At 43.9% G+C, this 13,679-nt stretch overlaps 1 protein-coding gene across 1 annotated transcript in view; it reads right to left on the bottom strand.

Moving 5' to 3' along the window:
* Nucleotides 1–13,679, bottom strand: part of cacna1fb (calcium voltage-gated channel subunit alpha1 Fb) — a 183,032-nt gene that overhangs the window by 83,329 nt on the left and 86,024 nt on the right. Inside the window, exons 19-24 of the mRNA XM_082962277.1 lie at nt 12,189–12,297; nt 11,514–11,643; nt 5,416–5,475; nt 4,467–4,573; nt 2,144–2,231; nt 1,570–1,677 (exon numbers count right to left, since the gene is read on the bottom strand). Coding sequence (XP_082818403.1) covers nt 1,570–1,677; nt 2,144–2,231; nt 4,467–4,573; nt 5,416–5,475; nt 11,514–11,643; nt 12,189–12,297 — 602 coding nt within the window. The remainder of the gene's footprint in view (nt 1–1,569; nt 1,678–2,143; nt 2,232–4,466; nt 4,574–5,415; nt 5,476–11,513; nt 11,644–12,188; nt 12,298–13,679) is intronic.

Genomic DNA, 13,679 nt, shown 5'->3' with positions numbered 1-13,679 from the left:
TCAGTACAGTACAGTACAGTACAGGTTACCATGAAGAGCTGGACTCTCAGTACAGTACAGTACAGTACAGGTTACCATGAAGAGCTAGACTCTCAGTACAGTACAGTACAGGTTACCATGAAGAGCTAGACTCTCAGTACAGTACAGTACAGGTTACCATGAAGAGCTGGACTCTCAGTACAGTACAGTACAGGTTACCATGAAGAGCTAGACTCTCAGTACAGTACAGTACAGGTTACCATGAAGAGCTGGACTCTCAGTACAGTACAGTACAGGTTACCATGAAGAGCTGGACTCTCAGTACAGTACAGTACAGTACAGGTTACCATGAAGAGCTGGACTCTCAGTACAGTACAGTACAGTACAGGTTACCATGAAGAGCTGGACTCTCAGTACAGTACAGTACAGTACAGGTTACCATGAAGAGCTGGACTCTCAGTACAGTACAGTACAGTACAGGTTACCATGAAGAGCTGGACTCTCAGTACAGTACAGTACAGGTTACCATGAAGAGCTGGACTCTCAGTACAGTACAGTACAGTACAGGTTACCATGAAGAGCTGGACTCTCAGTACAGTACAGTACAGGTTACCATGAAGAGCTGGACTCTCAGTACAGTACAGTACAGGTTACCATGAAGAGCTAGACTCTCAGTACAGTACAGTACAGGTTACCATGAAGAGCTGGACTCTCAGTACAGTACAGTACAGGTTACCATGAAGAGCTGGACTCTCAGTACAGTACAGTACAGTACAGGTTACCATGAAGAGCTGGACTCTCAGTACAGTACAGTACAGTACAGGTTACCATGAAGAGCTAGACTCTCAGTACAGTACAGTACAGGTTACCATGAAGAGCTGGACTCTCAGTACAGTACAGTACAGGTTACCATGAAGAGCTGGACTCTCAGTACAGTACAGTACAGTACAGGTTACCATGAAGAGCTGGATTCTCAGTACAGTACAGTACAGGTTACCTTGAAGAGCTGGACTCTCAGTACAGTACAGTACAGGTTACCATGAAGAGCTGGATTCTCAGTACAGTACAGTACAGGTTACCATGAAGAGCTGGACTCTCAGTACAGTACAGTACAGTACAGTACAGGTTACCATGAAGAGCTGGACTCTCAGTACAGTACAGTACAGTACAGTACAGGTTACCATGAAGAGCTGGACTCTCAGTACAGTACAGTACAGTACAGGTTACCACGAAGAGCTAGACTCTCAGTACAGTACAGTACAGTACAGGTTACCATGAAGAGCTGGACTCTCAGTACAGTACAGTACAGGTTACCATGAAGAGCTGGACTCTCAGTACAGTACAGTACAGTACAGGTTACCATGAAGAGCTAGACTCTCAGTACAGTACAGTACAGAACAGGTTACCTTGAAGAGCTGGACTCTCAGTACAGTACAGTACAGTACAGGTTACCATGAAGAGCTGGACTCTCAGTACAGTACAGTACAGGTTACCATGAAGAGCTAGACTCTCAGTACAGTACAGTACAGTACAGGTTACCATGAAGAGCTGGACTCTCAGTACAGTACAGTACAGTACAGAACAGGTTACCTTGAAGAGCTGGACTCCGATGCAGGCGAACATGAACTGTAGTAGAGTAGTGACGATCATGATGTTACCGATGGTCTTGATGGCTACAAACACACACTGGACCACATGCTGAATGGACAGAACACACCACTGTTAGGCAGGTCAACAAACAAGTACACAACCACACACACACACACACACACACACACACACACACACACACACACACACACACACACACACACACACACACACACACACACACACACACACACACAACCACACACACACACAACCACACACACACACACAACCACACACACACAACCACACACACACACACACACACACACACACACACACACACACACACACAAACACAACCACACAACCACACAAACACACACACACACACACACACACACACACACACACACACACAACCACACACACACAACCACACACACACAACCACACACACACAACCACACACACACACACACACACACACACACACACACACACACACACACACACACACACACACACACACACACACACACACACACACACACACACACACACACACCCTTACCTTCAGTCCTTTGGCTCTGTTGATTGCTCGTAGAGGCCTGAGTACTCTGAGTACCCTGAGAATCTTGACCACAGAGATGGCACTCGAACTGGGAGAGAAAGAGAGAAACAGGGAGAGAGAAAGAGAGAGAGAGTACAGGTAGAGAGAGAGAGAGAGAGAGAGAGAGAGAGAGAGAGAGAGAGAGAGAGAGAGAGAGAGAGAGAGAGAGAGAGAATACAGGGAGAGAGAGAGAGTCACATAAGGTTATCCTACTGTAGAACAGGTAGGATACTGATTGTAGAACAGGTAGGATACTGATTGTAGAACAGGTAGGATACTGATTTCAGAACAGGTAGGAGTACTGATTGTAGAACAGGTAGGATACTGATTGTAGAACAGGTAGGAGTACTGATTTCAGAACAGGTAGGAGTACTGATTGTAGAACAGGTAGAATACTGATTGTAGAACAGGTGGGAGTACTGATTGTAGAACAGGTAGGAGTACTGATTGTAGAACAGGTAGGAGTACTGATTTCAGAACAGGTAGGAGTACTGATTTCAGAACAGGTAGGATACTGATTGTAGAACAGGTAGGAGTACTGATTTCAGAACAGGTAGGATACTGATTGTAGAACAGGTAGGAGTACTGATTTCAGAACAGGTAGGAGTACTGATTTCAGAACAGGTAGGATACTGATTGTAGAACAGGTAGGAGTACTGATTTCAGAACAGGTAGGATACTGATGTGGTTCTTCACTCAGATAGCTGGTGTGTTCTACAGCTTTTACGGGGCAATCAGCAGTTGAAACAATAAAAAAAGACTTTCCCTGCCCCTGTTTCAGTAAAAAACTGAGGAATGAGGCTGGAGAGATATAAAAACTCTCAAATACATAGACAGTGGTATTTTTGCAAATGTATATTTCAAAAATAACTGAAATATCACATTTACATAAGTATTCAGACCCTTTACTCAATACTTTGTTGAAACACCTTTGGCAGCGATTACAGCCTTGGGTCTTCTTGGGTATGACGCTACAAGCTTGGTACACCTGTACATTCTTCTCTGCAGATCCTCTCAAGCTCTTTCAGGTTAGATGTGGAGCGTTGCTGCACTGCTGTGTTGTTTTGGCTATGTGCTTAAGGTCGTTGTCCTGTTGGAAGATGAACCTTTGCCCCAGTCTGAGGTCCTGAGCGCTCTGGAGCAGGTTTTCATCAAGGATCTCTCTGTACTTTGCTCTGTTCATCTTTCCCTCGATCCTGACTAGTCTCCCAGTCCCTGCCGCTGAAAAACATCCCCACAGCATAATGCGGCAACCACCATGCTTCACCGTAGGGATGGTGCCAGGTTTCCTCCAGATGTGACGCTAGGTTGGTTTCATCAGACCAGAGAATCTTGTTTCTCATGGTCTGAGAGTCCTTTAGGTGTCTTTTGGCAGACTCCAAGTGGACTGTCATGTGCCTTTTACTGAGGACTGGCTTCTGTCTGGCCACTTTACCATAAAGGCCTGATTGGTGGAGTGCTGCAGAGATGGTTGTCCTTCTGGAAGGTTCTCCCATCTCCACAGAGGAACTCTGGAGCTCTGTCAGAGTGACCATCAGGTTCTTGGTCGCCTCCCTAACCAAGGCCCTTCTCCCCCGATTGCTCAGTTTGGCCGGGCGGCCAGCTCTAGGAAGAGTCTTGTTGGTTCCAAACTTCTTCCATTTAAAAATGATGGAGAAAACTGTGTTCTTGGGGACCTTCAATGCTGCAGAAATGTTTTTGGTACCCTTCCCCAGATCTGTACCTCGATACAATCCTATCGCGGAGCTCTACGGACAATCCCTCGACCTCATGGCTTGGTTTTTAACATGTAGTGTCAACTATATAGACAGGTGTGTGCCTTTCCAAATCATGTCCAATTCATTGAATATATCACAGGTGGAATCCAATCAAGTTGTAGAAACATCTGCAGAGAAGAACGGGAGAAACTCCCCAAATACAGGTGTGCCAAGCTTGTAGCGTCATACCCAAGAAGACCCGAGGCTGTAATCGCTGCCAAAGGTGCTTCAACAAAGTACTGAGTATTTCATTTTTTTTTATTTGAATAAATTTGCTTTTGCTTTGCCATTATGGGGTATTGTGTGTAGATTGATGACAGAAAAAAATAACAATTTAATTAATTTTAGAATAAGGCTGTAACGTAACAAAATGTGGGAAAGGTGAAGGGGTCTGAATACTTTCTGAATGCACCGTAGCTATGACCAGAAAATACCGGTGTGGTAATGGTACTCAGCGCTTATACAGTGGACATGCTAGGCTAAGGCTATGATGCCTAACGTTGTACAGAAGTTTGATTGAGACTCACTGTAGGAAGAAGGAGATCAGAGACACAGAGACCACCAGGAGATCCAACAGATTGAACCAGTTCCTACAGAATGAACCTTGGTGGAGGAAAGCTCCATGAACCGTCATCTAGAGGAAGAGGAGGAGGTGGGGAGGAGGAGTAGGAGAGGGAGGCGGAGGAGGAGGTGGGGGAGGAGGAGTAGGAGAGGGAGGTGGAGGAGGAGGAGGAGGAGGAGGAGGATGAGGAGGAGGAGGTGGGGAGGAGGAGTAGGAGGAGGTGGGGAAGGAGGAGTAGGAGAGGGAGGCGAAGGAGGAGGATGAGGAGGAGGTGGGGAGGAGGAGGAAGAGGAGGTGGGGGAGGAGGTGGGGGAGGAGGAGTAGGAGAGGGAGGTGGAGGAGGAGGATGAGGTGGGGAGGAGGAGGAAGAGGAGGTGGGGAGGAGGAGTAGGAGAGGGAGGCGGAGGAGGAGGATGAGGGGGAGGTGGATGGAGAGGAAGATGAGGAGGTGGGGAAGAGGAGGAAGATGAGGTGGGGAGGAGTTGGGGAGTGTAGGAAAAAAGAGAACAGGAGGTGTTAGGACAGGGAACATAATAAAATGAGAACTTAGTAGTGATATGGTATCAATTTAATCTTGCATTACAAATCACAGTCTGTATGTGTCCCAAACGGCACCCTATTCCCTATAAAGTGCACTACTTTTGACCAGAGCCCTATGGAATCCTATTCCCTATATAGTGCACTACTGTAGACCAGAGCCCTATGGCACCCTATTCCCTATATAGTGCACTACTTTAGACCAGAGCCCTATGGCACCCTATTCCCTATAAAGTGCACGATGGAGGGAATAGGGTGCCGTTTGGGATGCCTCCACTGTTTCATAGTGCTCCTACTGTGCGCTATGTAGCCTCATATTTCATAACAAATCTATAACACTTCATAGTGACAAACAGTCTGCTTTTATTCGTCATTACCTTCAGTATAATCTCCACTGTGAATATAGAGGTGAAGGCATAGTCTGCATAGCCCAGAACCTGTAGGGTAGAGAGGGGACGAAGACAGGGTATCAGATATATATTTAGGAAATTCCAGGAATCAAATTAATACGATTGAACAATCTGATCATATGTTTTGGGCAAAGAGTCTTTCACTTTATGCATTCCTGGAAAAGCGCCCACTTCCTCCCTTGAACGCACCCCACTACCTTCTCTGCCTCCCTGTGGGGGTTTGCTGATTGTACGTTACAAGACAGTCTGGAACACACCCACTGATTCTCTGATTGTACGTTACAAGACAGTCTGGAACGCGCCCACTGATTCTCTGATTGCACGTTACAAGACAGTCTGGAACGCGCCCACTGATTCTCTGATTGCACGTTACAAGACGGTCCTTCCTCAGCTGGCTGTAATTGGCACGTCTAGCATGATGACTGAACCAAATGTGCAATCAGGACAGCTGCTTCTCTCTCTCTCTCTGTGTGTGTGTGTGTGTGTGTGTGTGTGTGTGTGTGTGTGTGGTGTGTGTGTGTGTGTGTGTGTGTGTGTGTGTGTGTGTGTGTGTGTGTGTGTGTGTGTGTGTGTGTGTGTGTGTGTGTGTGTTGCTCAGGGAGCCTGGTGACTGGGTCTGTGAGGTCAGGTCTGAACCCAGTGTTTCTGTGCATAGTCAGGGCTATGTGTTCCAGTAGATCAGAACAGGATTGGACCCAGAGACAACATTTAGCTGTTTTAAAGCTAATTTCCTGCACTTTGACAGAGTTATGCCTTTGTGCTATCTGAGTGACTGAAATATTGTAACAAACTCAATGGGGACCCCATGACACGATATTTTTTAAATGTTTTATTCTCCTTGACACTCTAGTTTTTATTTTGGTGGTTGTTTGTTCTCAATATGATGTTATTATATGTATATATTTATATATGTATATATGTGTATATGTATATATTTATATATCTATATATGTATATATTTATATACATTGGGGAGAACAAGTATTTGATACACTGCCGATTTTGCAGGTTTTCTTACATACAAAGCATGTAGAGGTCTGTAATTTTTATCATAGGTACACTTCAACTGTGAGAGACGGAATCTAAAATAAAATCCAGACAATCACATTGTATGATTTTTAAGTAATTCATTTGCATTTTATTGCATGACATAAGTATTTGATCACCTACCAACCAGTAAGAATTCCGGCTCTCACAGACCTGTTAGTTTTTCTTTAAGAAGCCCTCCTGTTCTCCACTCATTACCTGTATTAACTGCACCTGTTTGAACTCATTACCTGTATAAAAGACACCTGTCCACACACTCAGTCAAACAGACTTCAACCTCTCCACAATGGCCAAGACCAGAGAGCTGTGTAAGGACATCAGGGATAAAATTGTAGACCTGCACAAGGCTGGGATGGGCTACAGGACAATAGGCAAGCAGCTTGGTGAAAAGGCAACAACTGTTGGCGCAATTATTAGAAAATGGAAGAAGTTCAAGATGACGGTCAATCACCCTCGGTCTGGGGCTCCATGCAAGATCTCACCTCGTGGGGCATCAATGATCATGAGGAAGGTGAGGGATCAGCCCAGAACTACACGGCAGGACCTGGTCAATGACCTGAAGAGAGCTGGGACCACAGTCTCAAAGAAAACCATTAGTAACACACTACGCCGTCATGGATTAAAATCCTGCAGTGCACACAAGGTCCCCCTGCTCAAGCCAGCGCATATCCAGGCCCGTCTGAAGTTTGCAAATGACCAACTGGAGGATCCAGAGGAGGAATGGGAGGTCATGTGGTCTGATGAGACAAAAATAGAGCTTTTTGGTCTAAACTCCACTCGCTGTGTTTGGAAGAAGAAGGATGAGTACAACCCCAAGAACACCATCCCAACCGTGAAGCATGGAGGTGGAAACATCATTCTTTGGGGATGCTTTTCTGCAAAGGGGACAGGACGACTGCACCGTATTGAGGGGAGGATGGATGGGGCCATGTATCGCGAGATCTTGGCCAACAACCTCCTTTCCTCAGTAAGAGCATTGAAGATGGGTCGTGGCTGGGTCTTCTAGCATGACAACAACCCGAAACACACAGCCAGGGCAACTAAGGAGTGGCTCCGTAAGAAGCATCTCAAGGTCCTGGAGTGGCCTAGCCAGTCTCCAGACCTGAACCCAATAGAAAATCTTTGGAGGGAGCTGAAAGTCCGTATTGCCCAGCGACAGCCCCGAAACCTGAAGGTCTGTATGGAGGAGTGGGCCAAAATCCCTGCTGCAGTGTGTGCAAACCTGGTCAAGAACTACAGGAAACGTATGATCTCTGTAATTGCAAACAAATGTTTCTGTACCAAATATTAAGTTCTGCTTTTCTGATGTATCAAATATTTATGTCATGCAATAAAATGCAAATGAATTACTTAAAAATCATACAATGTGATTTTCTGGATTTTGGACATATTCACTTAGGGGTGTACTCACTTTTGTTGCCAGCGGTTTAGACATGAATGGCTGTGTGTTGAGTTATTTTGAGGGGGACAGCAAATTTACACTGTTACACAAGCTGTACACTCACTACTTTACATTGTAGCAAAGTGTCATTTCTTCAGTGTTGTCACATGAAAAGATATACTCATATTTACAAAAATGTGAGGGGTGTACTCACTTTTGTGAGATACTGTACATATATATATATATATATATATATATATATATATAGCTCCATTATCTTGTTTACTTCAGATCTGGTTTAGATGTTTCAGTTTACACTAAGTATTTTACCATCCCAGAAATTATATATTTTTTTAAAAACATATACATGTATAACGTTATAAGGAAGTAAAAAAAAAAAAAAAGTTGACATAACTTGTAACGCCGTAAGAAGCACAATTCTGTTTTCCATTAAAATAATAATTATTGCGAGCTAACTTGACGTAGTAAAAGGAATTTGAATATGTCGCAAGATAAAATATAATTCGCCCTTATTAAACTCGGCAGATCATTTTCCAACGATGATTGTCGAATATAACTCGCTTGACTGCTATGATTGTAAATAAATCCCCTTTTTTTTTGGGGGGGGGAGGGGGGCCATGTACATAACTATAGATAATTTGAGTGATGAAAGTTGAACAGAGCATCTTGAGATCCCTGCGTAAGAAACACTCAGAGACCAACTTCAAAGAAACGAGGAGATTTCTTATTCTGTGCCAGATGTTAGGACTATAAACTGTAATAAATGGATAATGCAAATAGCAATGCCTATGTGCGTGATTGACTTTGTCATTTCAATAGGCCTAGGCTTCTGAATACAATCTGGGTTTTATGATTGTAATTCAACTTTGCCATGGCTTGCTTAGCTAGATGCAGGTTGTTTATATCCCCTGATAGGTCTATATCTTATTCCAGATAGCCTACAGTCGCCTAGACAAGATGTCAGATGGATATAAACGTAACCATTTAGCAGCTTGCTTACTTCAAAAAAGCCAGACTAATTTATTCAATCATAGCGAGGCGATTCCGAGGTAGGAAGTGAATGTGTTTCCCAATTAGTCTGCTGGAAAGAGGCTGAGGATGGGGGTCTTCATTTCAATCACTGAATCAAATAGGAATCATAGGTTATGGATGTGAAATGAATATGCTTTTACCTGTAACCTAATCTGACTGACTGTTACCTTCAATCTAATGCATTCTAACAGCTGATCACCTGTAGCATAATCTGACTGACTGTTACCTTCACTCTAATGCATTCTAACAGCTGGTCACCTGTAACCTAATCTGACTGACTGTTACCTTCACTCTAACAGCTGATCACCTGTAACCTAATCTGACTGACTGTTACCTTCATTCTAACAGCTGATCACCTGCTACAGGTATAATCTGACTGACTGTTACCTTCACTCTAATGCATTCTAACAGCTGGTCACCTGTAACCTAATCTGACTGACTGTTACCTTCAATCTAATGCATTCTAACAGCTGATCACCTGCTACAGGTATAATCTGACTGACTGTTACCTTCACTCTAATGCATTCTAACAGCTGATCACCTGCTACAGGTATAATCTGACTGACTGTTACCTTCACTCTAATGCATTCTAACAGCTGATCACCTGTAGCATAATCTGACTGACTGTTACCTTCACTCTAATGCATTCTAACAGCTGATCACCTGCTACAGGTATAATCTGACTGACTGTTACCTTCACTCTAATGCATTCTAACAGCTGATCACCTGCTACAGGTATAATCTGACTGACTGTTACCTTCACTCTAATGCATTCTAACAGCTGATCACCTGTAGCATAATCTGACTGACTGTTACCTTCACTCTAACAGCTGATCACCTGTAGCATAATCTGACTGACTGTTACCTTCACTCTAACAGCTGATCACCTGTAGCATAATCTGACTGACTGTTACCTTCACTCTAACAGCTGATCACCTGTAGCATAATCTGACTGACTGTTACCTTCACTCTAATGCATTCTAACAACAGCTGATTGGGAATTGGATAGAGCTGTGACCATGACCACAATTGCTTCCAATGTAATTAACTCAACATTAAAAGTTACATAATAACACAAGGCTACTACAACAATACACTGAAATTATAGGCTATTTATTAAATCCGTTTGGACAAATTCGATTTGCAATTACTCCAGTGATAGTCATTTCAACATATTTATTGTATCAAATGGTAGCCTACAGTTGCCTACAATGGCATAGAAATGAATAGGTTGCTTGATGGCCCAACAGATGCAAATATATAATTCTCCACATTTAATGCTGGTTTCATTGTGAATTTTTCACCATATCTGTAACGCCCTGGCCATAGAGAGGGGTTTTTGTTCTTTATTTGGGTTAGGCCAGGGTGTTACATTGGGTGGGCGTTCTATGTTCCTTTTTCTATGTTTTTGTATTTCTTTGTTTTGGGCCGTGTGTGGCTCCCAATCAGGCACAGCTGAAGCTCGTTGTTGCTGATTGGGAGTCACACATAAGGAGCATGTTTTTCCTTTGGGTTTTATGGGTAATTGTTTCTGTTCAGTGTGTTTCCTGTCAGTACTGTTTGGCTGTCGGTTTTCCATTTTTTTTTTGTATAGTGTTCTCATTTGTTTGAATTAAATGTCAAGATGAACACTAACTCCGCTGCACCTTGGTCTCTCTCTCTCTCTCACGACAGCCCTTACAATAACAGAAGCACGCGAGGGAGTTCCAATAACTTCCATTTCAAATGTTCTACTCGCGCAGCGTTCGAGACCCAACAACTCAGCACGCGTAAAACCTTCAACTCAATTGATGCGCTTTCCATAAACAAAGTCGACGTTAGAATGCACTTAAAAACCACCAGTTACAAGAAAAGCTATTATAATTCGCTCTAGTGCGCTTGCAGTCTTTAAACGGTTTACCCAGTGCGTTTGCCACCATGATTTCTTAATGAACATCAGCTCAAGCATATTCATATTATTTATGGAGAAAAGAGTCATTGTTCCTAAAGGAGTGTGTAACTTACTGTCCACGACTTCCGCCGAAGTCGGCCCCCTCTCCTTGTTCGGGCGCCGTTCGGCGATCGACGTCACCGGCTTACTAGTCACCACCGATCTATGTTTCCCTGTTCGTTTGGTTTTGTCTTAATTATACACACCTGTTTTCAATTCCCTGATTATGTTCCTTATTTAACCCTCTGGTTTCCTGTTTGTCCGTGATTGTTTCCTGTTTTGTGGTTGTTGGAGGAGCTTCTCCCAACCCTGTTATTTTGCTGTGGGAGATTTTTGATTCTGGTTTCTGAGTAAACACGTTTTGTTTGCACTCATCCCTGTGTCCTGCGCCTGACTCCGATACTTCTCCAAACGAAAGCATTACACTTACATTGTTCCTAAAGGAGTGTGTAACTTACATTGTTCTTAAAGGAGTGTGTGACTTACATTGTTCTTAAAGGAGTGTGTAACTTACATTGTTCTTAAAGGAGTGTGTAACTTACATTGTTCCTAAAGGACTGTGTAACTTACATTGTTCTTAAAGGAGTGTGTAACTTACATTGTTCCTAAAGGAGTGTGTAACTTACATTGTTCCTAAAGGAGTGTGTAACTTACATTGTTCCTAAAGGAGTGTGCTCTGATGGGATCCTCTGCGGCCAAAGAGCAGCTGCTGAGGATGATGAAGACCAGGATGAGATTGCAGAAGATGTGGTGGTGGATCAGGAAGTGGCAACCCCGACGGATCCTGAAGAAGAAGAACAAGAAGAACAAGAAGAAACAAACAAACAAAAAAAGTAATAATTTGAAGACCAGATAAGAAACCTTACCTAAGAACTGAAGACGTGTGTTAACTCTCAAAGCTAATGCCTAGGCTTTAGTTCAGTGGGCTAGCACAGTCTCAACTTCCACAGAAGAGCTGGGATCAAACCTAATTACCTAAATATTATTTTTTTCATTTTTAAATAAGCTTCAGAAAAGGAAAACAATGTCTCTGCTCACTATTCGTCAGATGCACATTTATTTTAGTAGTCCATAATAGTAGTATTACTATAGTATAATAGTAGTAGTCCACTAGTATAATAGTAGTATTACTATAGTATAATAGTAGTAGTCCACTAGTATAATAGTAGTAGTCCACTAGTATAATAGTAGTAGTCCACTAGTATAATAGTAGTAGTCCACTAGTATAATAGTAGTAGTCCTCTAGTATAATAGCAATAGTCCACTAGCCCTAGTGCGTTTCATTAGAACATATAGTCGACTAGTTTAGCGCGTTTGTAAGAGACTCACGGGTTGGTCTTGCTGAGACAGAAGAAGGCGCTTCCCTCTGGGATTGGTGTAACCTTCTCCTTGGGAGGAAGGATGTCTGCTACGTTCAACTGGATGCCTACTGCCGCCTCTGAGAGAGAGAGAGAGAAACACATAGTCTGTCTGACAAACAGCCACCTGATATAATCCAGTGTTTCCTAAACCTCTCCACCAGAACCTCCAGCCAGTTCCACATATTTTACGTGTTCCAGTGCTTCCAGTCCAAGCTCACCTGATTCATCTGATACAACTGATTCACATGATCACCTGATTCAACTGATTCACCTGGACACCTGATTCAACTGATTCACCTGATTCAACTGATTCAACTGGTCAAATAATCACTAAGGCCTTGCTATTTGTTACTTTACTCAACGTGCCAAATACAACAGGTGCAGAGTTTACCATGAAATGCTTACTTACTAGCCCTTTCCCAACAATGCAGAGTTAAAAAGCTGGGGCTTCTGAGGAGAGGATTGGACTTGCGGGGGGTTCTGAGGAGAGTGTTGGACTGGCTGGGGGTTCTGAGGAGAGTGTTGGACTGGCTGGGGGTTCTGAGGAGAGTGTTGGACTGGCTGGGGGTTCTGAGGAGAGTGTTGGACTGGCTGGGGGTTCTGAGGAGAGTGTAGGACTGGCTGGGGGTTCTGAGGAGTGGTTTGGACTGGCTGGGGTTTCTGAGGAGAGTGTTGGACTGGCTGGGGGTTCTGAGGAGAGGATTGGACTGGCTGGGGGTTCTGAGGAGTGGGTTGGACTGGCTGGGGTTTCTGAGGAGAGTGTTGGACTGGCTGGGGGTTCTGAGGAGAGTGTTGGACTGTCTGGGGGTTCTGAGGAGAAGGTTGGACTGGCTGGGGGTTCTGAGAAGAGTGTTGGACTGTCTGGGGGTTCTGAGGAGAGTGTTGGACTGGCTGGGGGTTCTGAGGAGTGGGTTGGACTGGCTGGGGGTTCTGAGGAGAGTGTTGGACTGGCTGGGGGTTCTGAGGAGAGTGTTGGACTGGCTGGGGGTTCTGAGGAGAGTGTTGGACTGGCTGGGGGTTCTGAGGAGAGTGTTGGACTGGCTGGGGGTTCTGAGGAGTGGGTTGGACTGGCTGGGGTTTCTGAGGAGAGTGTTGGACTGACTGGGGGTTCTGAGGAGAGTGTTGGACTGGCTGGGGGTTCTGAAGAGAGTGTTGGACTGGCTGGGGGTTCTGAGGAGTGGGTTGGACTGGGGCCAGTACGAAGAAAAAAAATTACGTATGAAATGAATTGAAATGTATGCATTCACTACTGTAAGTCGCTCTGGATAAGAGCATCTGCTAAATGACTAAAATGTAATGGAATCTACTTGGAAAATACATTCGATTTGCAAAGATGTATCAACGTAAAATGTGGTTCATTCACGTCTCAATCAAAAGTTAAAGAATCGGACAAAATCAAATCAAACTATATTTAAAGTTTGATTTAATTTGATTTAGTCCTAATTCTTTAACTTTTGAT

This window comes from Salmo salar, chromosome 15 (assembly GCF_965601325.2).
Source record: "Salmo salar chromosome 15, fSalSal1, whole genome shotgun sequence".
NCBI lineage: Eukaryota > Metazoa > Chordata > Actinopteri > Salmoniformes > Salmonidae > Salmo > Salmo salar.
This window is presented reverse-complemented; position numbering and strand designations above follow the sequence as displayed.